Source organism: Cavia porcellus, unplaced genomic scaffold, assembly GCF_034190915.1.
Source record: "Cavia porcellus strain 051 isolate PalLab524CR breed Dunkin Hartley unplaced genomic scaffold, mCavPor4.1 scaffold_24, whole genome shotgun sequence".
Taxonomy (NCBI): Eukaryota; Metazoa; Chordata; class Mammalia; order Rodentia; family Caviidae; genus Cavia; species Cavia porcellus.
The window spans coordinates 6960292-6987535 of NW_026947507.1; the positions used below are offsets into that span (position 1 = coordinate 6960292).

A 27244-nucleotide genomic window follows, 5' to 3' on the forward strand; every position below is an offset into this window, starting at 1 on the left:
ATCTTTTGAGTAATGTTTTCTGTGATCCCCCTAAGTATGTCTTTGATCTGTCTTCTAAACTTCTCTGTTATCCTTTCAAGTAATCAGGGTGTGTAGGTTATTTGTTCTGTCCTTCAATGCCCCTAGATCAGGATCAGGGGAGTTGGGAGTTTTTGGAAGCATTTTGTTGACTTGTCTTTTCATGTTTCTATTGGATTTTTTTTGATTTGTATTGTTTTGTTTTATACTGAAGTTTGTGGATCCTTATAGTGTAAAGAATTTGTTGCTAGGATAGAGATTTCTTTAACTGCTTTTCAGGGTGTACTTTGGGCCTGTCTAACTATAATCTTATGCTTCAGCCCCAAGAGCTGGTTAATTTGGAAGGGATGAATGCAGTGTAATTAGTGCAAAAACCAATTTCTCTGGAAATGTACTTCAGTATTATTAATGTCACAAAGGTAACCTGAGTGTTGGTTTACAGAGAAACAGCAATAATTACACAGCCCTAGCAATATTAAGCAAATCAGCTACAGTAGGATAAAATTGATATTAACATAATAACCAATTTATTTACCACATTTAACTCTATGGAAGAAACCCACACCTATGATGTAAACCTTAAGACAACCCAGGTATTGACTTATGTCTAGTATATATTAAATATGACTAGTGATATAAAAGAATTCAACAGCAATTTTAGAGAGTTGACTATCAAAAGGTTAACAATGCTTTATGGTTCCACTGTTAAAGATACAGGCTTTGGGAATGGAGGAATACAAGAAGAAATTTTTTGAAACTTTAAACTGTATGACGAAGAGAGAGAAGTAATATAAAGAATCCTGTGGGATCCTAGACATTAAATAGGGAGTAAAATTGGGAGAAGAAATTAAAGAGTGAAAAATTGAAAGAGGGGAGAGGAAAACTTAAGGGGAAAAAAAGCAAGAAAAAGATCTTTTAAAAAGGCAGAAGAGTAAAGAAAAATCCCCCTAAGCCCTGATAAGCAGGTATCTTAGTTTTCTCTCATTGCTGAGATAAAATACCAACACCCAAAGTTAAAGGTGAAAGGTTTATTTAGCTCACAATTTGTAGAGGTTTCAAAATCAGCTGGCTGCAAGGCAGAGTGGCATGGCAGAGGAGAAACAGTTCATGTGGACAGAACGTTGCAAAAGCAACCAGGGGTGAGCACAGCTCTTTCTGTCCTTTATATCTTACCCGGGCTAGTTAGGGCGGGTACTTAATCCTAGTGCCTTTGATCCTGCACCATGAATCAATTACAGCATCACATATTCTTGATCCAGTCACCTCTGAAAAAGTCCCACCTGTTGGAGGCTTTGGGAGAATATCTAGACACAAGCCACTGCACCTGGTGAAGAAGAAAGGAGGAAGGAAAAGAAAAAAATAAAACTAAACTAAAAATAGTGCATATGTGTACAAAAAACAAAAATAAAAAACAGTAACAAAAATACCCCCGAAACATTTCTCTATGATTTTGAACATGATTTGCTTCTAGCATCTACAGTTTAAGACAGTATCCAAGTCAAGACATGTCCTGCTCACATTGGTAAATTTAAAAGGCAGTCAGACCCCAGATCTGTGCTGGATGCAGGCACTAGAAGGCAGTAGGATTAGCACAAGGTGGCCACTGCCATGACTTAAATGTAGAAAAAGTCAGGCCAAGCCTAGCCTCTGACTGTGGGTTGGGCCTGTGTCCTATAGTTTAAACGTCCCAGGGGTCTTCTTCCACTTCGACCAGGGCTCCCTGACCACAGCTGTAGACTGCAGCTGTCTCTTTTCAGTCACGTGGGAACATAACACTAGGAGCCCTGAACTGGCTGCTCTGAGTGCTGGGTTCAGTCAGCCCTTCCCTGGAATAGCGTCTAACATCTCTAGCGACACAGTGGGCACTTAAAGGGGAGCCACTCAGCAGCTGCTGCCTGTTGAAGGGCTGAGCTGGGAGCACAGCCACGAGCTTTCCCTGCCTCTCATGGCATGGTCAGTCGGCTTCACCACCTTTCCCTCAAGCCTCTGGATCTCCCAGCTTTCACTTGGCCTGTGTAAATTCAGTCTCCCTTTCCTGCATGCCACAAGCCAGGAGCTGGGAGAAAGTGGAGACTGCCCCTTCCCTTCTGCATATTGTGTTCTGTCTCCTCAATATCTGTAGGTTTTAATTTTCTTGTGAGAACCTTCCTGGGTTCCCAGGGATATCTACCTTTATCTCTGTTTCTGTCTCCGTCTGTCTGTCTGTCTCTGTCTCTGTTTCTCTCTCTGTCTCTCTCTCTATCTCTATCTCATTACTTTTAGGTATCTGAATTCCAAATCTTGGAGAGGCTGAGTTGTTATAGACTTTATGCACTTTTACTTCATTATATGAGTTTTATCAGAATTATTTACTGTAAGCATGTATCCAAGTGTTTCCTGTTTAATTTTAAATATGACTATTGTGAGTTTCAAAGACATTTATGGTAAAACAAGCCACAAATGACAAAAATGGCTTTTTAAAAGCTATATTTAGATTCATATTTAGCTAGTTGTGTTCCGGGTCAAAAAGATGATCAGTTTACATTAACTGTGCTTGTAAGATGTTATTGTGATTTACAGTTTTCACTTCTGACATCTAGAGTCACGGATTAGCAAGTACATTTCTAAAAGCACTTGCACCTCTGGCATGATCATTAAAGGTCATTCACACATAAATGCACAAATAGAGCCAAATGGCTTTCCATTTCCTTAGGTGAGCTCTTCTAAGTGATAGGAGGTTTTGATCCTAGAAGAGTTATAGTCAAGTGTGGGGCACTGATGCAGACAGAAAGTCATGTCTAGAGAGAAGTGTAAACACATGGTAGTAGCTGAGATATGGAAAACAGGTTTGCCTTGAGAGATTCTGTGAGAAAGTGAATTCTGACTAACCTCTAACTTCCAAGCAAGCTTCAGGACAGGTCAGCTGTAAGTCAAAGGTCATGGTGCCTGCTGGACCATCCTGGCAATCAGAAATGTTAAACAGAATTGAGAAGCTTAGGGAACTTCTAAAAGTGCCACATCAAGGTTGGTAGAAGACCTAGACATTATGTATTATTTAGGCTAAAGGAGAACATTTTAATGGACAGAAGAAGACTCAGTCACTTTCAGTTTATGAAGGTCTTTTATATTTTATCTATTGGCTATGGCAGCCCAGCTATCACAGGTAAAAACTGCAAAGAGACAAATTTTAAAATGTTGTATAAATGAATTTTCTCATTTTTAGAGCAAGCCAGTAGTAAAACAGGCTACTTTCCAAAGCTGTGGGCTCCTGCTGGCTCTAGAAGCTGACAGCTTATTCATGGCTTGCTTGGGAAGGAAGTTGGTTGGTCAGGTGATCCAAAAATCTCTCACTACACTCTAATTCCAGGGCTTTTTAAGTTAGTGAAATTTCATTCCAGGACTAAGGATTGCAATTCTGTACCCCCTTTAAAACGGAGAGGAGGAAAAAAAGTACATAAAGTCAGACTTTCCCTTGGTACAACTGAGACAGGCCAAAACTCCCAAAGATTTTACTGTAAAACAGAAAGGCCATATGGACAGCAAAGCAAACAGACAATACCAAAAGTTAAAACAAAAAGGTGGATCTGGATTGCTGAGCACAGTTTCTTGTCCCAGCTTGCTGCAGCTCTTGCGGCCCCTGCGACCTTCAAATTTCTACTACAGCACCCAAGAGATGGTAGTTCATGGACTGCCTGGGCCCCTCGATAGAAATTAAAACCACTGGTCATGAGAATTTGTACTGTAGAAATTTCAAGAGTGTATGCTGTGGACACAGCATTTGTTCCTTGTGGAGAGCTTACCCGGTGGTTAATTTATAAAGAAAATAAATGTGTCTGAAAATGTAATAGCCCAGAATTGCATTTATATGACCTCTGTAGTTGCAGGGAAACCAAAAATTCATTAGACGCTGGGCTGAGACCCACTGGGTGCTGCTGAGGAGTGGGCTTTGCTGTGGCAAAAGCCCCGCAGGCAGGGCTTGCGTGCAAAGTAGAGCCGTGGGTGACTGCAGCCACCAGGCTCCCTCCTCCACCGTCTCCGCACAGCACTGGCCTCTGAGTAAAGTTGAACAAATTTTTAAAGCATGTTGATTTGTAGGGAAGCCAAGTTCTAACCTATTTAAACGCCTCCTGTCTCTGTTAGACCCTGTTTTCCGCACGCTTCATGTAACCTATTGCCTCTTTTCTTTCTATTTCTTTAGTGTCCATGGAAAACATTGGAGAACAAGGTAACATATGTTATTATTATAGATGTTAAAATAGTGTGAAAAATGTTATATCCATTAAAATTTGGTTGAGATTAATAAATTGTTCTTTGAGAATATGGAAATAATATAGGGTAAATAATGTCTAATTTCTCTAAATTTTCAGGTTGAATTCTGTCAGACTTGATAGAGTACTCTACCCTAAAATGGCCTTAATTGTACCAAACACTCTTTTTTAAAATACAGGGATGTCAGTCATCTCCTGTCCCAACTCATTGAGTTACTGTCATAATGTATGAAAACTACCATTGTTCAGGCCAGGGACTTAACTTAGCAGCATACACACCTGCCTGGCAAACTCAAGGTCATGAGTTCCATCTCCGGTACCAAAAAAAAAAAAAAAAAAAAAAAAAAAAAAAAGGAAGAAAGAAAGAACAAAAAGGAAAAAAACTACCATTGGTCTTTATCATCACATACTAATTTGAATGCCTTAATCTGAATAATTCAAATTTTTAATGATTCTATAAATATAAATACATCATTCTTCAGAAAATCAAAAATTGCTCTTACCAGGTAGAGTAATTTCAAAATGCCAAATGTGCGCCTGCCTTGAAGCAGGCAGTTGTGAGTTCGATCCCCGGTACTGATAAAAAGGAAAAAGACAAAAAAAAAAAAAAAAAAAAAAACCACTTAGGGGCCAGGGATTTAGCTCAGTGGCATAAGTACCTGCCTGGCAAGTACAAAGTCATGAGTTTGATCCCTGGTACCAAAAAAAAAAGCAAAATGCCAAATGTGCTATATTCTACATTAACATATTATATTCAACGCTATCTTACAGAACTAGGTTACATATTAATGTATTATTTAGAATGAATTATTTTCTCTGTACATAAATTAATAGTTTAAGTTTGGGTAATTTTTTAAAACAACACTACATAAATAATGTTTACATGCATTATCTTGAAAAAAGCATCCAGTATGCCCTTTTAAACACTGGTCCTGCATGATGAATGAAGCATTTGAACTCCAGCTGGGGAAACTTTGTCCTGATCTAGATGGTCCCTGTTTAAATATGTTCTCATACAATAGTGGGGGCCACCAGCATGAATTACAGTTAAGTAAATTGGTAAACAAATTCTCAGATAGGAACTGCTTTTGCAGTCTCTGTGAGTAAAGCAAAGTTTTAAAACCTAAAAGTATCATTAATATTTACTACTTGCTGTGTTTACTCTTTAAAGTTTCAGGCAGAACTGCCTCATTTTTGCAATTTAGGAAAGGCAAGGACCTTTAGATGTACCTGTCTACAGATATGAGGGTTTTTTTTCATGGTTGTATAATAAATCTAATTATGCATTTTGTGACTAAAAAATACACTTGACTTTATGTTTGTAATCAATGAATTATAGTAATACAATGTGATTATAAATGAACTTTTATAACTTATAATGGGTAATTTAAGTATTTTAGAACTAGCAGATCCTTTCTCAGTACCATGATTTGTGTACATATTTGCATATCACAATGATAATTATGTTCCTCTCATTTTAGTTGTGTGCCTGATGGCTTATCATCTACTTTTTGCAATGTTTGTCTGGTCATACTGGAAAACTATCTTTACATTACCAATGAATCCTTCAAAAGAAGTAAGTTAAAATATTAACACAGTTATCTTAAAGATAGAAATCAGTATTATTGATGTCTGAGAGAATGAATCTTCTTTTCACTAGTGTTGTAGACTTATTAAGCATATTCTTTTTTCTTTTTTGGATTTAAAGAAGTACTATGTTGGGGGCTGGGGATTTAGCTCAGCAGCATAAGTACCTGCCTTGCAAGCAGGCAGTCGTGAGTTCGATCCCTGATACCGGTAAAAATGAAAAAAAAAGACAAAAAAAATTTAAAAAGAAGTACTATGTCTGCTAATAAATACTCAGATTTTCACTTAATATGAGTTGTTGCAGAATATGGTTATTTTATTTCAAATATTAAATTTGTTATGCATTCCACTTCTATTTTAGAGTCATATCAGTAGGCATTAATAGATAAAGCTGGACGGTACACACAGTTCTGTTAAAGTTATCACACTAAAGATGTTAGCCACTGGAAATAATACCTTAACTCATCTTCTTTCCATTCAAAAAATCTACAGTTAGTCTACAACTTCTAGGTAACCAGGCTGTGTGTATCTTATTGTTCTGCCATGTGGAGCCTTTATTCCAAAGGTCATTTCTTGACTTAGCATGGCAGCTCAGTTCCAGAAAGTATGTGTACACTCACTAATAATGAGGAGAGGGTAGGGAAGGGGAAGAGGAGTAGTTGCCCTTCCCTTTTAAGAACACTTCCTGGAAGTTCTGATGCTGTTTCCACTCGTACTTAGAAGTAAATCATACAGCCCATGTATTTACATGGATGCCGGGAGTGTTGTCTTTATTCTCCATGGTCATCTTAACCACAATGGCAGGAGGGCGATGTGGTGACCAGGGGACAGCTAGCAGTTTGTGCTACTGAATGCTTCAGGTAGAAGTATGTGATTAAATTAAACTCATACTTTTTTATTTTAAAGAGATTAAGACAAAACAGGATATAACAAATCAGATCAGAACAGAACAACGTAAGCAACACAGTATTTCACCAGAAGACAACCCATAATTAACAGTAACTACCACAATGTCTCTTTCTTTGAAATAGTTGAGTATAACTTCATATACAATAGTATCAAACATAACAAAATAGTATTAACACATTCAAGAGAATTTTGAAAGATTATTTGATTTGTTTCTTGGTCTTTTGTCTGATTAAATGTTCTTAAAGCACAGGACATGTTTTATATACTTTTCATCCTTGGCACTAGCCCAATATGTTTGTAAAATCAAAATAAACTTTGCTACCAATTTACTTCAGTCATTTTAACTATTTTCATTGGTATTTTAAATGCATCATTTTGTCATTAATTTATTTTCATTCTTTAAAAAAACTGTGTAGTTTTTGTAAGCCAAATTAAAAAAAAAAAAAAAGAAGACGACGAAGTCATTGCAGATTGGTTTCTGAAGTCATAGCTTAAAATGCAGCTATGGTTAAACAAACCAACAATTAAGCTATTTGACCTAGAAAACAAAACCACAGATATTTTCACAGAATTAATGATATGCGTGGACTAAAATGGCTTTTTTCTCTTCTACACTCCACTTAATTTTTCTTTCCCTCTCTCTTTTTTTCTTTCTCCTGCAAGATTTACTTCTATAGCCTCTTTTAATCCTATCCTAACCTTAGTTGGAGGTTTGAAAGAAAATGCTGATCTCAGGCTGGGGATTTAGCTCAGCGGCATAAAAATCTGCCTTGCAAGCAGCAAACAGGCAGTTGTGAGTGAGTTTGATTCCTGGTACCGATAAAAAAAGAAAAAGAAAAAAGTAAAAAAAGAAAATGCTGATTTCTGCTTCAGATAATCTCATCCATCCCCGTGATCTATGGACAACCTCTGTCTTAGTAACTCCCAAATCTATTTAAATCTCTGGAGTCTCCTCTGAGTTTCTTTTCTGTATCTCTCTGCCAGGCATAATTTCTTAATCATTCCATTGACACCTCAAATATAAAAGATTAAAAACAAAATCCATCGCCTTGTCTTTTCCTAAGTTGTGACTCATCTCCTTCTTACGTTAGGTAACATCACTGCCATTCCCCTTGTCCCTTGAGCGTGGCAGGCATTCTTGATTTTTCCTTCCTCCTTATCTCTCCAGCAATCAAGCCCTACTGCTATTTTTACCCCCAAATGCCTCTTTTTAAACTCTTACTCTTTTCTTCATTTTTGCCTATCACCATGTACTACACTAAAATCTACAGGGATCAAAAATCTAAATATTAAAGGAGAAACACTAAATCTGTTGGAAGACAAAGTACGTAGAAATCTTGAAGACACAGACGTAGGTAGAGAATTCCTTAACAAAAATCAAACCGTGCGGGAAATACTTCCCAGAATCAACAACTGAGATCTTGTCTTATTAAAAAGTTTTTGCATGTCAAAAGAAATATCCAATATTCAACATAGTGAAAAGAAAACCCACAAATTGGGGGGGGGGGGGCTAGTCAGCTGTCCTTCAGACAAAGGACTTCTGTCCAAACATATAGGAGAATTAAAAAAAATCAGACCCTCAGAATTCAAAGATCAATCCAAAAATGGGCATCTGAGATGAACACACAGTTCTCAGATAAAGACAGATGAGATACAGTTCTCAATAAATACATGAAACAGTGTTCAGCATCATTGATCATTAGAGAAATGCAAATTAAAACCACACTGAAATTCCATCTCACTCCAGAAAGAATGGCCAGGATAAAAAAAAAAAAAAAACTAACAACAACAAATTCTGGAGAGGCTGTGGGGATAAAGGAACTCTTCTGTACTGTTGGTGAGAGTGTAGATTGGTACAACCACTGTGTAGGTCAGTCTGAAGGTTCCTCAAAAAGCTGAGATTGGAGGTCCCATTTGATCTAGCCATTCCACTTCTGGGCATATTCCCAGAAGAACTGAAAACATACCACAGTGATGTATGTGCACCCATGTTTATAGCAGCACACTTTGTCATAGCTAGATCTTGGAAACAACCTAAATGCTCATCAATTGAGGAATGGATAAAAAAGTGGTATTTTTATACAATGGAGTATTACTCAGCTATAAAGAATGATCACTTTGAGATATTCATAAGTAAATGGGTGCAACTCAAGACCACACGCATGGATGCAACTCAAGACCACATGCATAAGTGAAATAAATCAAACTCCCATGTGTAAATACTGTATAGTCTTCCCTAGTATAAGAAATGGTAAGAGTACATAAGATACTCAATACTCAATAAATACAGTGAAAGGATAAGAATCTGCTTAAAGAGAAAAAAATAATATCTCAGGGAATTTGAGGAAAAAGAAAAAAGGAAGGGAAAAGAAAAATATGTAAAATTGTATAAACACACTTGGGATAACTAAGGTGATTGTGCTACAAATTTTATAAGTTCTTGGAACAAAAGGTTAACATTCATAGGACTGGAACAATTGTGCATATTAGTGTATGGTGGTAATCTGAGGAACTCTTTTTTTTTTTTTTTTTTTTTTTTTTTGGTCTTTTTCCGTTTTATCGGTACCGGGGATTGAACTCACGACTGCCTGCTTTTGAGGCAGGCGCTTATGCCGCTGAGCTAAATCCCCAGCCCCACTCTTGTAGATCATTATGTAAAGTAACAGCCCTAGTTATGCTCATGCCATTTTGCTTAAAGGCCTATATATTCAGTGTTTTGAGCTCTTTGCTATTGTTATTTATTTGTCTTTTTCGTTTTGTGTTTTTCTAGGAATTTATTTTGCTTTTCTCTCTGATACAGAAAGAATAGGCATACATATAGAGGTTTATACATGCCTAGAACTTCCCTTAAACAGTTTATGAGAATCAATTATATTATGCATGATGAAAGGAACAGCTACTTTGAAGAAAAAGAGACATTATAGTATCCATTGCAGATACCGTATCGTCATGCTGTGAAATCAGTGATGCTTTTATTCTCTGTTCAGAGTGGTTTTAGCCCGTTTTGTAGTGTTTAATTTCAACATATGTGAAGGTATGGACAGCTAATTTGAATGAGAACAAGAGACATTATGGTAGCCACTGTTGTCTAGTTTTGAAGGCCTGTAGTACCTTCATCACTCTGTTCTGATCTGATTAATAGTATTTTGTTGTGTACGAATTCATTGTGTGTGAAGATATGGATAGCTATTTGGAATAAAACAAAAAACATTATGGTAGCCATGGTAGATACGCTATTATTTTGCTTTGATCTGTGTCACTTACATTGCATTCTTCTGATCTACTCTGTTCTGTTTTATTATGTTTAGTTTTATCCTCTTTAAAATTAAAAAATAAATCATTGCCTTAATTCAGTCTCAGTCATCTCCTTTGTCTGAGATTCTGAGATGTTAAACTGCGTGATTCCTTCCTGCTTGCCTTCTGTATCGGTCAGCTTTCCCTTTCTGGGGAGACTATCTGACATGTGCAATTAGAGAAATTTTCTTTGGCTTACATTTTCAGAGGTTTAGGCCCATGTTTAGCCTGCCCACAGGCAGAAACATCACTGCAGAAAGGCTTGGCAGAGAAAAACTGCTGTAGTCAAGGCAGATAGAAATCAGAGTAGGGGAAGAGCCAGAGAAGAAGAGGCCAAAGAACCAGTTGAGTTCCCAAGACACATATTCTTCATCCACTTCCTCCATGTGGGCCCTGCCCCCTAATAGCCCATTCGGCTACCAAGCCATCACTTGGCTGACCCATTGGTGAGGCCAGTGCCCTCACAGTCCAGGCCGCTGGCCAGGAGTGTTTTAACCCCCAGGCTGACAGTTAAGATTAACTGGCACACTTACATTCCCTTCCCAGAACCCTGCAAAAATTCATTCTTCACACTCACACTTCAGTGTTCCATCTAAAAAGAAATTTAACACTTTGACTCACTCTGTTGCTTGTATCTGTTCAGTGACTCGGTGTAATTCCACAGAGTAACGTCTCCTTTGGCTAGCAACAGTCTCCCTTGTCTAAATTTCTAACTTCTACTCTATACTCTAGTAGTTCTTACCTTTGTGTGCTTTCCTATGTACACAATGGCAGTATTTTCTTTCTACATATTCTTACCACTTTTTCTCAGTGAAATGATTCTTGTATTCATCCATACGAGCAGCTATTTCTTGGTCTTTTTTACTGGCTCCTTATTGTCTCCTGTACCTCAAAAACATTGAATTTCAATTTCTAAACCTCTTTTCTTATAGTCTGCATGTATTCCATTGATTGTGATCTTTAACTGTATGTATGACTTTATATACCATCCCATTGTGATAGCTGTCAGGTGAACACATTATTAACCTGATCTTCTCTTCAAACTGTAAACTCAGTGCCAGCTACTCACGGGATAGTTCAAAATATTTCCAGTTCAACAAATCCTGATTTCTTAGTAGCTTTTCCAGTCTTCCTATTCCTGAAGTTTTCCTGTCTCAATAATAACAATTCCATCCTACAGCTATTCAGACCAAAAACCTTGAAGTTACCTGTGGCTATATCAGATCCAATTAGGGCATGTCCTTGGACAGTGTGAGCTCCTGTGCTCCTGTTTATGTCCACCTCAACCACCCTGAGCCAAGCCAGCACCATCTTACACATTTTCAGCAGCCTCTCACCAGGGTTCCTGGCTTCCATGTTTGCCTCCATCCGTGTATTTAAACACAGTGGTCAGAGTGAGCCTTCCAAAAGACAAGACACGTCACACCATATTACCACAACTTTCCTCTAATAGCTGAGCTTGCTCAGAGTAAAAATCTGGTTCTTTATTGTGGCCTAGAAAGCTGTCTGCGGCCTGACCCATCCCACCTCTCTGCCACCTGAGTCACATTAGCTTCCCACTATTCCATCATCGTGCTAAGCATGTCTCTCCTGAAATCCCAGCGCCCACCATTTCCCTTCACTTAAGAATGCTCTTGCCAGAGATAATTCGTGGCCCAGGTCTTCCATCTCTTCAGAGCCCTGCTCCAGTGGGAATTTAGCCCTGAGGATTTCTGTGACTGTTCGTATAGAATAGCAGACTTCCCCGCTGGCTGGAGCAAACCTCCTACACATTGCTGTATTGTGTTTGTCTCCACAGCATTTACCTTCCTGTAACTCACTCTGATTATTACTTGGTTTTTTATCACCACTACAGTGTAAGTTCTGTAAGGTATGAACTTTATCTGCTTTGATCACTGCATTTCCGGTGTACAGAGGACCTATAAAGGATACTCAATAATTACTTGTCAAATGACTGATAGAAAATAGGGAAGAAATTATCTGTACAGATGCATGCTTTATGTTTCAGAGTTTTGGCAGGAAGTTGAGGTTACTTCTAATTTTTCCCTGAAATTATTCATGGTCTAAGAATGAAGAGAGAGATGGATTTATTGAAGTTTTGGAATGAATGTCTGAAATAGTGGCTGGAAAAAGTGGAAAGTAAACTGATGCCAAGGCACACAAAAAAGTAACTCAGTATGAAGAAGGGGTCAGAGTTAATGACAGTGAAATTATAACTTTACCAGATTATGTTGGGTAATTTTTCTACTCAAGACATATACTTTACTCAGTTCGAACAACTGCGTGAGATAGGAATTATTTGTTACCATCTTGTAGGTACAGCGGTAGGTTACGGACGTTACTTATCCCAAGGCATCCAGCACTCATGTGTGACAGAGCCAAGATGCAAACTAGAACCCATTTGCCCATTAAAGCCACGCTGTTCTCACTCCCCAGGCTCTGGTCAGAGAGCAGACGCCACGGTGGAGAGTAGGCAGAGTACACAGCAGTGCGAGCAGGACACCAGATGGAACATGAAGGGAAAATAAAGAAATTTCTATCAATATGGCACTATTTTAAATATGTGTATTTTTAAGGTTTGATATGTAAGTGGATAATGTACTAGCTAATAATACATGTATTAGTAAACACTCATATGTTAATGATGTAGTCTCATTGTTTTTCATAGAGTGCTACATGGTCAAAAGACTTCCTACTGGTAGGAAGAAAGAACCCTTGCCTGGAGGTTAAAAGTCTTAAGTTCTTCCATGAACAAAATGTAATCTTGGGGTCCTTTTTCAATTTCATTAGCAATCAGACACTCCTCACTTATCAAATGAGGATCATGGGCTTAAATTGACAAACACTCATATGCTAAACATTTTGGAAAAATTGAGTTAAAAAATGAAGAGTAGAGGTAACATAAAAGCTCAGAAATTAGAAGTAGAGTTAACACAAGAAAAATAATGTTAATATTTTCCTGTTCCTGTCGATAGAACATAAGAAACCTGGCATATGTGAATCAAAATTTTTCTTAGTAAGATTGTTAAATTGATGATAGTTTTCTGTCAATATTAAAGTAATATAACTGCATTAAATAACATTGTCAAAACAGAGATGAGGCAAAAAGGAAAAGGAAAATTTCCCATACCATTAATTCAGTCACTTTGCATTTTAATCTTTTTGTAATTATTTCTGTGTAGAGTGTACCTATTACAATTTTTTTTTACTTAATAGTCTATCATTGGCTTACCACCATTTTTAATAACAGCATAATATTTTCAGTGAAACGCTTAATAAATCCACTTTGTATTTTTAGGCTGATCTCAACTTTTCATATATATAATGCTATCTCATTAGCTCTTTCATACATATGAGCTTTATCCCTATTTTATATTATTACCATAATATAAATTCTCAGAAGCAGAATTACTAGATCAAGGAAATTTAAGTCATTTGCCAAGTTATTTCCCAAAAGGGTTGTAACTATTTCCAACATTACGAATTTTATCAGACCCTTGGTACTGCATGAATACAATTCTGTGAGTATTCTTTTTTATTGGATCTTAGTTTTGTTTTCCTAATTTGTAGTATTCTTATAAAATTATATTCTTCTTTACTTGAAAACTATGTATGACCTGAAATCTTGCTTTCTGATAACATTCTCCAGGTTCCTAAAGGAAGGCATGCTCCTTGAACAAATCACTAATTTTAGGGCCACAGATTAGGAAAGGGTGTGAGAAATAGCATTGTAGACAAAGGATCAGCATGAGTAAAATTGCCTTCTCCGCAGTGATCTGATCTTTCTGTTTTGACTATTACATCATTGCAACATCCTTTAGTACTATGCCAAATGGTCCAGAAGCCCAGTGAAGATACCCAGCTACTTTGAGGCCTTTTGATTGCATATGCGCACCTGAATGTGGGTATGTGGGTGTTTTCATTACTTTAAAAAATTTGATAGCACTTTCAGTTTTTAATTTTAAAGTAATGTCATCTACAGGTGCATAATGTCCAATCTAGAACTTTAAGAAAGAACATTTGGTAAATCCCCTGCTAAACCAATGACTGCAGGTCATAGATCAGCAAACAACTTAAATTTTTCTCAGTTCTTGAATTCTATTAATATCTGAAAGGTGACAGTATTTTCATAGTATTAACCTTCCATTGAAGTTGTTTTTCAGTGTAACCTTGAAATAACGGAATGAACCCTGTGGCTTTATTATCCAATTATGAGATAATTTTCCACTCTTTAGAAATGCAGTCACCAACCTTTCGTCTGATTCCAAGACATTTAGATCTGCCTCTTCCCCTGCCCAGCCTGTGGGATCGGGCAGCGAAGCTCCTTTCTAGGCTTTTCCTTGCAATGTTGCCCGTGCCACACAAGCCCTTCTATACATATTGCATTAATCAAAATAATATGTAAACATACTTCATTTTTACTTAGCTGAAGATTTCAGGTAGCAAACTCTGGAGAATAACTGATTGAAAGACTATAATAAACTTCCCTAAAATGAGCCTTCATTTGTTATTTGTACAGTATTTTCTTGAAAAATGACTACTTGAGATATAATTTCAAACACTTAAACAAATGCTGTGAGAATAACAGGAGGACCTCTTAACCTAAAGAATAGTTTTTACAAATACCTTAGCAACTTGTGGGGGTCAGGGATATATAGCTCAGTGGCATAAGTGCCTGCCTGGCAAGCACAAGGTCCTGAGTTCAATTCTCAGTGCCCCCCCAAAAAAGAAAGAAACTTATGAGAAGCCCAACTAATATATTTGCTAATTTAATGCTAGCAAACTTGATATACTTAGTTAGAAAAATTCATACTGTATACGTTTTACACTTGGAGAAAAAAAAATTTAATTTTCTTTTATTTTAATGGATCTGGTTGTTTGTTTGTTTGTTTGTTTGCTTAGACAGGGTCTTGCTACATAGTTCAGGCTGGTCTTGAATTCACTGTGTAGCCCAGGCCAGCTTTGAACTCATGGCGATCCTCCTGCCTCCGCCTCCCAAACGTTGGGATTACAGGCGTGCATCATCATGCCTCACTGAGTCTGAAATTACAGAGGTTAAACAAAAAGTTACGCACACAGGAACACTGTGGTAATTTAAAAATTGTTTATATTTAAAAGCAGAATTTGTTCTGTTTCTTAATAACCTCAGTAGCATCGTCAACCTTTAAACAAAGGTTTTTATTTTTCTGAAAAATATCATGGTTAATTTTCATTGAATTGCTCTTTCTGAGCTAACAAATTTAGATCACCTTTAAAACACTTTTTTAAAAACTAAACTATTTCCTACATACAAATGTGTATATGACATATTAATAATTAAAAAAATAAAAATCACTCGGTCAATATATAAAACATTATTTATGTTTGCCAGGTATCATAAGTATTCCCCAGTTATATGTCTCTGATTCTTCCAGAAGTAATGACTATTCATTTTATGTTAATTATTTCTTATTTTATAGTTGTATCATTTATACATTTATTACCAAATAAAAAAATACATGAATTGTTTTGACTTTCTGGTTTTAAAGTTTTATAGGAATGAAGTAATTTTATACATGTTCTATAAGACAATTTGGTGTTATTTTCAACAGTGTGTTGAGGTTTGATTCCTTGTTTTACACAGCTATAGTTCACTAACTGTAAGTACCACAAGTATTTTTGATTATATTCTACTGCAGCTGCTTTGCATATTATCCTTTGGATGGACAGTGGCCTGAATTTGGTTTTTATCTTTCAAACAGCGGTGCTGTGATTTTCCTTGTCTACGTCTCCTGGAACATGTCTATGAAAGTCCACACAGGACAGACTTTTTGAACTCATGTTTGCTTGTGTACATGTATGTGTGGTTATCAAGTAGGAACACAAGCAATTTTTCATTTTTCTCACAGATTTTTAACTAATGGGACCAATTGACAGTATAAGAAGTAAAATGAACAGTTCTTTTGAGTACTGGACATTTTATGTAACAATTATCCCTATGTTAAAACTTAGTTAGATGAGAAAATGTGTTTTATTGATTTGTTTTTCTTTTTGTTCTTAATGATATTCACATGAAAAATTCATCTATTGAGCCATATGTGTTTTGTGGCCCATTTATCTATTACATAATTAATACTTGGATAGAATGCCACAGCTTATAATCACTTTTGATATTGTGTTCCTTTTGAGTTTCATGAATACCTAAAGAACTTGGCAGAAATACTATTAGTCTCTTTCTTTAGATACATAGTGATCTGAGAGCTTAATAAGTTTGTCCAGATTTGAGCTCTATAACCTCTTTGAATAGACCGTATACCATTAATACTTCATAAAAATACCTGCGGATGTAGCAGCGTAGACCAACATGTTGTCATTCCTTTGGAAGTACTGATTAAAATTTAAATTTATTCCACAGTTCCATCTCTCTTATGCAGAGAAAGAATTGTTGGAGAGAGAGCCAAGAGGAGAAGCCCATCAGGAAGTCCTTAGGCGAGCGGCCAAAGATCTTCCAATCTACACCAGGACCATGTCCGGAGGTGAGCACACACAGTGAACACTTTGGGACAGTCGCCAGAGGGGGTGTTGTGGTGCCCATTTGCACTTACATACCCGACATTGTCAAACACTCATTTTAAAATGTTGTGTTATTTCTTGGATTGCTATTAAATTCTTCCTGTACAATCCTATGAAACAGGATGGAACCTAAATAACACTGTGGCACAGAGCTCTCAACTAAATCAGAGCTGCCTTTAATTCTATTCCTCCTACTTCATTGTGACTCAGTGAAGACGTGCGAGCTGTTGAAATCATGATTTCCATGAGAGCTCATTTTTAAAACTTTGCAGCCTTTAATCATTGTATTTAAGAAAAACATCTATAATGAATATACAGTTATTAAGTCCATTTTTTCATAAACTTGTCACAATAGTTCTATAACTTATGCATCTCCATCATTGAAATTTAAACTGTTTTTTACAAAAACAACGTACCTAATGTATATTTCTTGGGTCATATTTTCCAGATATTTTAACATCTAATTAAACAACTGTCTTAAGAATTGGTGCCCATTAGGTCCAGACCATAAGATCTCTTGATTAAGTAGTATAACCAGAACTTTTGAATATTAAACATGACTTTTCTAAATATATGATTCAGTAATTTCATTTGCTATAGCATTTAATAATTTAATAATGTTTTCTGCATGTTCATGGTGAATTTTAAGTTACAGTGATTATCAGCAGCTGTAATTTAAAAATGAAACTGTGAAATAAATTTGATACTTTTTTATAAAAAACAAAAGAACCAGTGCCCATGAACTATTGAAATGTTGCACCCTTAGACCTGTGCTGCCCATTATGGAATCCACCAGGCTGTTGGGCTGTTGAGCACTTAAAGTATGACTAATTCAAGTTGAGACACACTCTATTTGTAAAATACACAACTGGTTTCAAAGATTTAGTATTAAGAAATGTAAAACTCTCCATTAATATCTTATTTGTATTTGTTTGCCTACATATGTTAGAATCATAATTCTAACATACAGTTTTATCCTGTGTGTTATCCTGTAATTCTCATACAGTTTTATCCTGTTTGTTTTCATCAATCCTCAGTGATCAAAAACAACCTATAAGATGCTGGTGTATTGAAATACATCTCCAAATCAATCATCCATTCTTTGATATTGGTAATGCAGGTGAAAAGATGAGAGCTTCTATTGCAAGAATTAAATTATCTATTGAGAACTGAGTGTGCTGGCACATACCCATAACCCCAGAACTCAGTAGGCTGAGGCAGAAAGATCGCTGGTAGTTTGAAGCCAGCCTGGGCTACAAAGCAAGTTCAAATCCAGCCTGAACTGCATAATGAGAACCTGTCTCAAAAAGAAAAACTATAAACAAGCAAACAAATAAAATTCTCTATTAAAGTACCTCCTTCAGTATCCACTTATAATCTTGTGTCTTGCCTAACAGAGAGTTAGATCTTTCCCAAGTTAAGCAATTAATAGAGTTTATTTGTAAATGTCTAAATTTTGTTTCAACAGTTGCATTCTTTTTTTTTTTTTTTTTCTTTTTGACAAATGGTCACGCTATGTGATTCAGGCTGGCCTTGGGCTCTCTTTGTAGCCCAGGCTGGTCTCGAACTTGCAGCAATCCTCCTACTTCAGTCTCCCAAGCGCTAGGATTACAGGAGTGTGCCACTATGCCTGGCAACAGTTGCATTCTTATCCAGTTATGCTGGCTGGTTGTATTCTCACTCAGTTATGGAGAGGAAATAAGCTTACTTAATCGAGCAAGACATTAAGAGAAATAGACCTATCCGTAAATAGAAATAGCCACATCTGCACAAATATCTGCGCATGCCTGTACTGTAACTACTGATCATCGAGAATGCCTTTGAAAAAGTTCCCCCATCAGGTACCGTTGGGAAACCTCTCCAGAGAACTGTGGCTATAGACAAGTCTTTCTGATGTTTTTTAACAGTTGAATATCTTTTTTTTAAACCAAGTTTAAATTTAGTATGCTTTTTAGAATTTAAATTTGGAGAAATGATAAAAAGCCATTTAATTATGTATTCAATCCCATGTTAAATCTAAGTGGAACTTTTTATTCCTAGCAATCCGATATTGTGACAGATGCCAACTCATAAAACCAGATCGCTGCCATCACTGTTCCGTCTGTGATAAGTAAGGAAATTTTTCTTCTAACATGTCTACATGGGAGTGGTCTTTTATCTGGTCTTTTTTCTACTTTCTAGGTTGTCATCTTTTTTCCTTGTTCATGCTTCACAGATCATTATTAGAAAATATAACTGGTGTAAGCGCTTACTTTTAATACTGTGCTGCATAGGGTCACAGTCAGTTGTCCCTCTTCCCCAAATCCATGATGACATGAAGTACATGATTTTTAGTAATGCTGACTTGGGTAGTTAAATTTAGCAGATTCTTCTTTTGTGAATGTTTTCCATCTTTATAAAGATAATTCATGTGACTTCATGCCAGAGTTGTTCTACATTTAATATGCTATATAAACAAGATAGTTTAATGGCTGAAGAATTGACATTTAAAGGGATAATTTCACCTAGACTGTCTGCAAATCTGTTGATACTTTGAACTTTCTTCAGCATAAGGCATTTGTATATTGACATGTTACATTATTTTTAGAAAAATTTTGATTTGCATTTTAAAGCATGTAAAAATCTACATGAGGCTGGAATTGAAAGTCCACTTTATATGCTTTAAATTTATAACTTGAACAACTATTTCTAAGATAACAATATGTAATATATTAACTAGTGATTTCCTACTGTTTATGTTTTCTGAAATTCTGTATAACTTGTACCCTTTTTATATTTTTTTTTCTCCTTAAATAAAAAAAAAATTTTTATTAAAAAAAAAATCTACATGAGGGGTGATGGTACAGTCAGTACAGGCCTGCAATCCCAGCTATTCAGGAGACTGAGTCGGAAGGATTGCAGTTTAAAGACCAGCCTGGACAATATTTTGGGACCCTGTCTCAAAACAAATGAAAATAATAAAGCTTATTATTATACTGTAAGTAGAAATGGCTGTAGTGTTTATTTTAGATAAAACTTTTACTATTATGCAATTGTAAGTTATGAAATTTTACAGTATTTGCCACACTGTTTGAAATAACAGTTTTATATTTTCATTTTATAATTTAATGAAATTAAATTTTGTGGGTTTTAAATTTTCTTGAGTTTTATGTTTTATTTTTAGATGTATTTTGAAGATGGATCATCATTGCCCATGGTGAGTATGGCTGAAATTCTTGTAAATTAAATCACTTCTATATTTATAAATGACTTTGGTTGATATAGGAAATGCTTTCAGCTTTAGTTTAATTTTTATTTAATTAACTCAGAAGAACTAGCCAGCAAGTTAACAAGATAAAAGTTAATTTTACATGTTGTTGAAAACAAATGGTTTTATGTTTATGTATATATATACACAGATACTAAAATATTCATGAGAAATGTATACAAAATTTATCCACTAACTTTACATAGTAATACCTCAGTAGACTTTTCTATTAAAAAATAAAAGTTGAACTGTTTAAATAAAATGATAATACTTTTGGGAATAGAATAGCAAAAATATAAATACACAGATATATTTAAACATGATTTCCCACTTAGAATTAATTAATGTTTTCAAGTACTTCTAAATCAGATTAGGCAACTTAATAGAAAGCTGTTGGAGTGATCTAATTACTGCAGGCAGATTTTCCTTCTTTTCCCTATAATTTTTCATCTCAATATACACACTTCTGACAGCCATGCTAAGATGACCATCCAGGCTGTTTTGAATATTAATCATATTTATTCTAGAAATGTCATGTTCTTTCAGTGATGGCACTACAGGAAAGTTATGTATCTCCACAAATCTACAGTAGACATAGTTGGATATTTGTTTAGGGAGTGGGTCTCTCAGTAGGAACAGTAGGAAACTGTAGAGTTTACAGTATTCTAGATTTCTCACCTGTATATCTCTTTTTTTCTTTCCTTCGCATAGATTTTCCCCTTTGAAGTGTTAAGACTAGTCAACTCCTGTAAGAATGATGTCCTTCTTAAAGAAAGATCTCTGTAAATATATTTCCTGTGTACTGATTTACATTTGCATTCATTCTTTTGCTTTTCATTCTTTTCTTTCAGCAAGTGTTCCCATTCAATTATAAGTTTTCTTAATCTCTTTGAATCCCCCTGGAAAGATCTCGTGACCCACCTGTGAGTTCACTCCGTCTCCTTTTTAGACACCTGTGATTCTTTGCTTCTCCATCTGACAGCTCTCTTCTACCTCGGTAGCCTATTTAGCTCAGAAGCTGGGCAGTCCAGAGATGCCAAGGCTTTAACACTTTTTGGGTCCCTCAACCAGCAAGGGGCTAGCCAGTAACACATACTTTAGTGGTATTTCTCCTCTTTTTTCATTTTATAAGTTTTTGTTTTTTAATTTTTGGTCAGTTGAGTCCAGGTCTCATGCATGTTAGGGAAACACTCTCCCACTGAACTGTGTCCCCACCCTTCCCTTCGTGTCAAACTATATCAAACTTCTGGTCTAGAGGTCTGCTTTGAGGAACTCAGATTAAACATACTCTATTATGGATTGCTGTGGACTCCATATATTTAATATTTAATAGTGGTAAAAAAAAATAAGTGGCATATGGTTGACTTCAATTTTTTACCAGTTTAATAAAGGATCAGGAAGGGAGAAGTGGATTAGTCAGTATTCATCCCAAACCAATCATGTACTTGTTATACTCACTGTTACAAGCAATTTTCTAAACCAGCTAAGAGACTTGACAGTCTTTGACAGTCTTTCAGAGTTGACAGTCTTTCAGATTTTGACAGATCCTATTAAATCAGTGAAGAAAACAGGTATATAGGACTCTGGAGTTTTTAAAAATACCTGTATGGCGTACTTACATACTGCATTGCACTTACCTGGTAGTGGCCCTGTGGGAGAGGTTTAATGAACTGATTGCTCACTGCAGGCATTTCCCGTGCTGTAACCCCAGCCCTGCCACTGTCTCGACTCTGGCCACTTCCTGCTGAGAACAGTAACCATGTTAATTTATGAAGGGTTTTGTGCCAGGGGCCTAATATTCTGCTGGTAACAGACAGTTGAATGGACTAGCTACTGTTTTAAAAAATTCAAACTGAAATTTTAAGTTAAAACTTGTATAGAGCTGGCAGTATAGCTCTGAGGTAGTGCATATAGGCTTAACATGCGCAAAGCCCTGGGTCCTGTACCCAACAGGGCACACACAGGTTTATACACAACACATCCTTGTGGCCGTAGATCCTAACTCAACTTGTTTTTCTTGCCTACACTCCCCTTTTTTTCCCCACTTACAGAGAACCAATGCTGCTCTGGTCACAGTCACTCAGGAGGTCTAAATGTGTGTGTGTGTGTCCTTTCTCTTTCTAAACACAAATGACTACACTGTAGACTGAGTATGGTTTATGAGTCGCTTCTTTCATTTAGCATATCCTAAATTGTTTCCATGTTAACACATAAAAAGTGTTTTTACAACTATTATGTGAATGTTCTTGATGAATGGACATTAGGATAGTCCCATGAGGCTGCCATTTTCTATCTGGTTGCGAACTTTAGTCCCTGTCAACTTTGAGCATTTGAAATATGAGGTTAAAAAGTGTTTCTGGGTTTTTTTTCCAGTGTTCTCAACATAACTGCTTTGGTCAGTTAAAATTTTACATCGGGATTTAGGGGACTAATCTTACACTTGTTACTTAAAAGTGTTTCTGTAGTATTTGCTTCATGTGACTTTCTGTTGGAAAAGTGTTTCTTTTTTACTATAAATTTTTAATTAATCATGTCAACAATACTTTCTCATGCTTGCCAAAATTAGCAATACATATAAGAGCAAATAATCCTAAGTTTAATTTATTGAGTGCCTACTGTATTCTAGAGAGCAAACATCTATCATCCTTAGAAAAATAAAAAGAACAGGAGAAATAGAAATGATTTGTTCTATTTTAGAGAAGAGGGAAGTCTCAGAAAAGCTATGGGTTCAGAATCACATAGCCAGTGTTTGAAAGGGCACTTTCCCAATGTATTACTTTGTTCTTCAAGTTTAGCCTCAGGAAGCAATTAGCCTGAAACAGCCAACAGCTGAGCTCCTCACTGAAAACAACATGCAAAGGTCTTTACCTTGAATGTGTCTTGTTTTGTTTTTACTGGTACTGGGGATCGAACTCACGACCACCTGCTTACAAGACAGGTGCTTGTGCCACTGAGCTAAATCCCCAGCCCCTGTGTCTTGTTTCTTGATATGAAGTCATTCCTTTGCCAGATGGAGAGAGCTTAGATTCAAAATGAGTTTTCTTCTTTGTCAAATTGACAAAGCAGTAGGCCACAAAAGTCTAACCAAAAAGCTGCTTGTTATGAAGAACATGAGGTACTGCTCAAAATAAGTAAAACTACTCTATTTCCTCTGGTAATACACGTCAAAACTCTTTCTATATACATATCAAACTAAAATATTTGATCTTTATTAACTGACTTTGTCCTATGTTTCATAGCCCAATAAGGCAAATTACCCATCATCATTTGAAACAGCGTCTGCTTCTTATATTTTTATAGGAACAGAAACACTCTGCATTATCCATGTCAATTCTCCACAACAGTCTTTGTTTACTCCTAATTGTTCAGTCTTATAGCACCTTCTTCTACCCATTCTTTCTTCTTGAAACTACACAGATAACCAAAGACAGTAAGACACATCACAATTAGACTAGGCTCATACTCTTTCCAATATTTCTTGCCATTATTTCATTCCAGTGCTAAAAAGCAGTCTCAGCAAGTGGTTTGCATTCTCCTTGGAATTTCCAGAGCTGCTAATACATCTGTTTTCATACAATGTACAACCACGATTTTTGGCATCTTTATGAATTCTTTTTCCATAACCAAGACCTTTATATACAAAAATTACTAAATCTAAAGCTATTCCCTTTGTGATTTTTCATTTTTCCTCTTCTCCTCCTCTTTTTCCTCCTCCTCCTTTTTCTTTTTCTTTTTCTCTTTCTTTCTTCCTTTCTTTGGTACTGGGAATTGAATTCATGACCTTGCATTTGCCAGACAGGTGCTTATGCCACTGAGCTGTATCCCCAGCCCATCCCTTGGTAATTTTTGAGGCAAAAAATAAACATTTTTTTCATACAGACATAGTTTTATTTTTAAAACCTAGGAAGAAAAATGTTTCTTTTTATTACCAAAATCCAGAGAGATTATTTTACCAGCATTAGAGTGGGGATAGGACATTTGAGCAGAAGAAGCAGTATGTGTATATTATATGCAGTAGCTTCATTATACTAGTTAACAATGTAGTAATTCAGTCAGTGATACTGCATCACATGTATGCAGGGTCAGCTAGTAATGCCCTTGCCTTTGTGAAAAGGAAAAATTTTGAGAGTGACCATAAAATGAGTCGTTTTTATATTTTTATTAATTAACATGATGGTACAATTTTCACCATCCCTACCCACCATATAATGATTTTAGAGTTAGAATTTATAAATGCTCATATTCAGTGTCATAGAATATGGAGCTGAATATCAGAAACCATCTCAAAGTGCTTATTTTATAAGTAAAAAAAATGAAATTCTAAGAGATGGCCGCATAGTTATCTATTGTCTGGGCCACGTAATTATCTAACGTCAAATGTGCGTAGTAACTCTTGCTGTCTGGCTTCTAGTCCTACTTCTTTTCTGAAACTTCCCACTTAATATGCTTGGACAGTTTTCAGTAATGACCCACAAGAAGAATGTGAAGGTGGTTCATCAAATTTGGAGATTTAATATATTTTAATTTAATGATAGTTGGAAATTGAACCCAAAGATAACAGAGAGGAAGGACTTAGTGAATTCCTGTAATCTGCCTGACTCACGAAGTCTATCGAAGTCTATGCTTTTAGGCATCTTCTTACTTTTAGAATGGGACATGAAATATCATTACATTAATTAAAGTTGATTAACACAATACTACATATCATATATTGAACATCTAAACATAGAAATTACTTAAGCGAAGTAATTTGTTTTTATTGTTTACATGTATAACTTTTACAACTTACTTTTAAAAATGCCAGCATATTTAAAATGAGAGAAAATCAAACACTATGTTACGTTTGAGTGTGTTTATACCTAAGCTAAGGATATATAACTTATTAAGACTACTTTTGTTTTGTTGGCAGGGTGAACAATTGTGTTGGATTTTCAAATTATAAATTCTTCCTCCTTTTCTTGGCTTATTCTCTGCTGTACTGCCTTTTTATTGCTGCTACGGATTTACAGTATTTTATCAAATTCTGGACAGTAAGTCACTACTTTAGTGCCTTTTGTTAAGTGTACAAAAATGTATACTATAGATTTTCATCAATGAATTATTTCCGACACTGGCTTTATAGAACTGAACTGATTTATGTAGTCAGTCCTTATTAGTTGCAGGTTTTGTGTCTGTGTATGCACTACCTCCAAAACTATCAGTAGCTTCCAAATCAATGCACAGAGATATAATCACGGGGCTGAAGATGGCCTGCAGACATCTGATTAGCGAAACAATCAAGTGCTGTAGGTGTGCTTTCCAGAGTGAGGTAAAATAAGGCAGGGCTCTACCTTCTTGTTTTAGCTGTTGTACAGTAAACAAAAGTGTGCTCTTCACGGTCTATTTGGTGCCCTTTTTTGTGCTTTTTGTTCATTTTGTTGTTGAAAATTGTCTTCAGACATCATGCTCTCTAGTGTTTCTAAACAAGACTGATGTGTCTGATAGAGGAAATATATGTGATAAAGCAGCTTCATTCAAACATGAGTTATAGTGCCTGGCCATGAGTTCCATGTTAATGAATCAACACCATGCATTAAATAAGGCACCCTTCAGCACAAAGACATATTAAAACAGGTTGTGGGTTGACAGATGATCAAGATATGACAAGATACTTGCAGGACATAACCCTCTATCTTCCCTAGAAACAGTGGTTCAGTATTCACAAATTAAGTGTTTATGGCAAATTTGTAGAACATAACTATTGCAAGTAATGAAAATTGACTGTATACACAGATTTTTTCAGTATTTTCAAAAAAAGTGTTTTCATGTGTAGGATTACTTTAAAACCTACTGATGTCCTGAATTTTTATTAGCTATTGCTTTATTAGGCTTTAGATATTCAAATGTTTTCTGCACTGTATTTTTAGGTAAAGGCAAAGCAATATTAAAATAGAGTATTTTAAATGACCTGTGATAGACCTTGAAAAGACCAAATGATGGTTGAAAAGCCGTTTGTCCTTTGCCAAGATTGCTTCCTCATTTTCATTAAATTATCTTTAATTATGGTAAGACCAAATTGTTAGATTATGTGTATAAGATCTGAGTTAAATTTGATTCCAAAGAGTTATCAAATGTTTACTTTGTGTCGGTTACATTGCTAATCATTAGGAATACACAAGTGAGTGGCTATGGGCTGAGGGTTCAGAGATAAGGCCAGCCTCCAGCTTGAAGGATGATCCCTAAGGAATGTATGGAGAATATTATTGTACTGCACCTCATTCCTGTGGGTGGTTTTCATTCTAACCCACAAATACATTTGGAAAGGAATGACCAGAGTTTCCATTGTCTACACCTGTTACCAAAAGCTACCAGTGAGATCTTGTGTCCTATGTCAGTCTGACAGGGACAAGAATTGAAACACCACGACTTTCTATTAGATGTGGCTTCTCCCTGGCAGGTCTAGTGCGTCACTAGGGATCCATTGTCCCAAACCCTGCAGCCCAGAACTCCCTGGACAAATAGTAAGGGTCATGTTTGCTTTGAAGTGGCCTGTTTCAGCCCATGGATATTGCAAAATTTACTTTAAACAGGCGTTATTCACTGCACAGTAATGTTGGTCTCTTCCTTGATACTGTCATTTAAAAGAGTTTGAAGTATTATTGTGGCTGCGTTGCTGTATGTATTCTTTTAGGTGATGCTATTGTCTATAATAATATAAAACTTCAGGGAGAATAGCAACCAAATTAGGCCATTAAACTTACATTGTGTGAAATTATAATAAAACTAAACATTTGTGAATCTTAAGTATGTTAGCAAAACATGTCCAAGTAGTAAATTTAAAACTACCTTTTATAGTTTATCTTGTCTCCTACTGTTACATTTTATACTAACCAAATATATTTTTCAATAATTTATTTATAATAAATATTTAAAATATAATATCCCACATTTCAATCTTTTTCAGTTATATATTCATATTCCACTATACATTTAATTGAATGAAATAGATATGTTTTAACATGAAACTGTGTGTCTGTTTTCCATATCTAAATTTAATAAAAAAAAAAATTTTAGCCAAAAGAACTTATTAATTTACGTTTAAATTTGACAAAGCATTTTATTTTCTTCCTTTTTTTTATAGAATGGCCTACCTGATACTCAAGCCAAGTTCCATATTATGTTTCTATTCTTTGCTGCAGCTATGTTTTCTGTCAGCTTGTCTTCTCTGTTTGGCTATCACTGTTGGCTAGTCAGCAAAAATAAATCTACATTAGGTGAGTATCTAATTATTGTAGTTGACAGAACCTCAAATACATACATAGGTATTCAGTGACAGTTATCCTATGATTAAACAGTAGCCTGTCCTGAAGTGGTAAAAATCGTCGTGGTTATCTGTGTTTTATTGTGGAGT

At 35.9% G+C, this 27244-nt stretch overlaps 1 protein-coding gene across 1 annotated transcript in view; it reads left to right on the forward strand.

The window, feature by feature from the left end:
• The window catches only part of Zdhhc2 (zinc finger DHHC-type palmitoyltransferase 2), a 73854-nt gene that overhangs the window by 33797 nt on the left and 12813 nt on the right, over window positions 1–27244 (forward strand). Inside the window, exons 2-8 of the mRNA XM_063234605.1 lie at window positions 4196–4222; window positions 5747–5841; window positions 16450–16570; window positions 18648–18717; window positions 19771–19803; window positions 24764–24884; window positions 26975–27107. Of these exons, the coding sequence (XP_063090675.1) occupies window positions 4196–4222; window positions 5747–5841; window positions 16450–16570; window positions 18648–18717; window positions 19771–19803; window positions 24764–24884; window positions 26975–27107 (600 nt within the window). The remainder of the gene's footprint in view (window positions 1–4195; window positions 4223–5746; window positions 5842–16449; window positions 16571–18647; window positions 18718–19770; window positions 19804–24763; window positions 24885–26974; window positions 27108–27244) is intronic.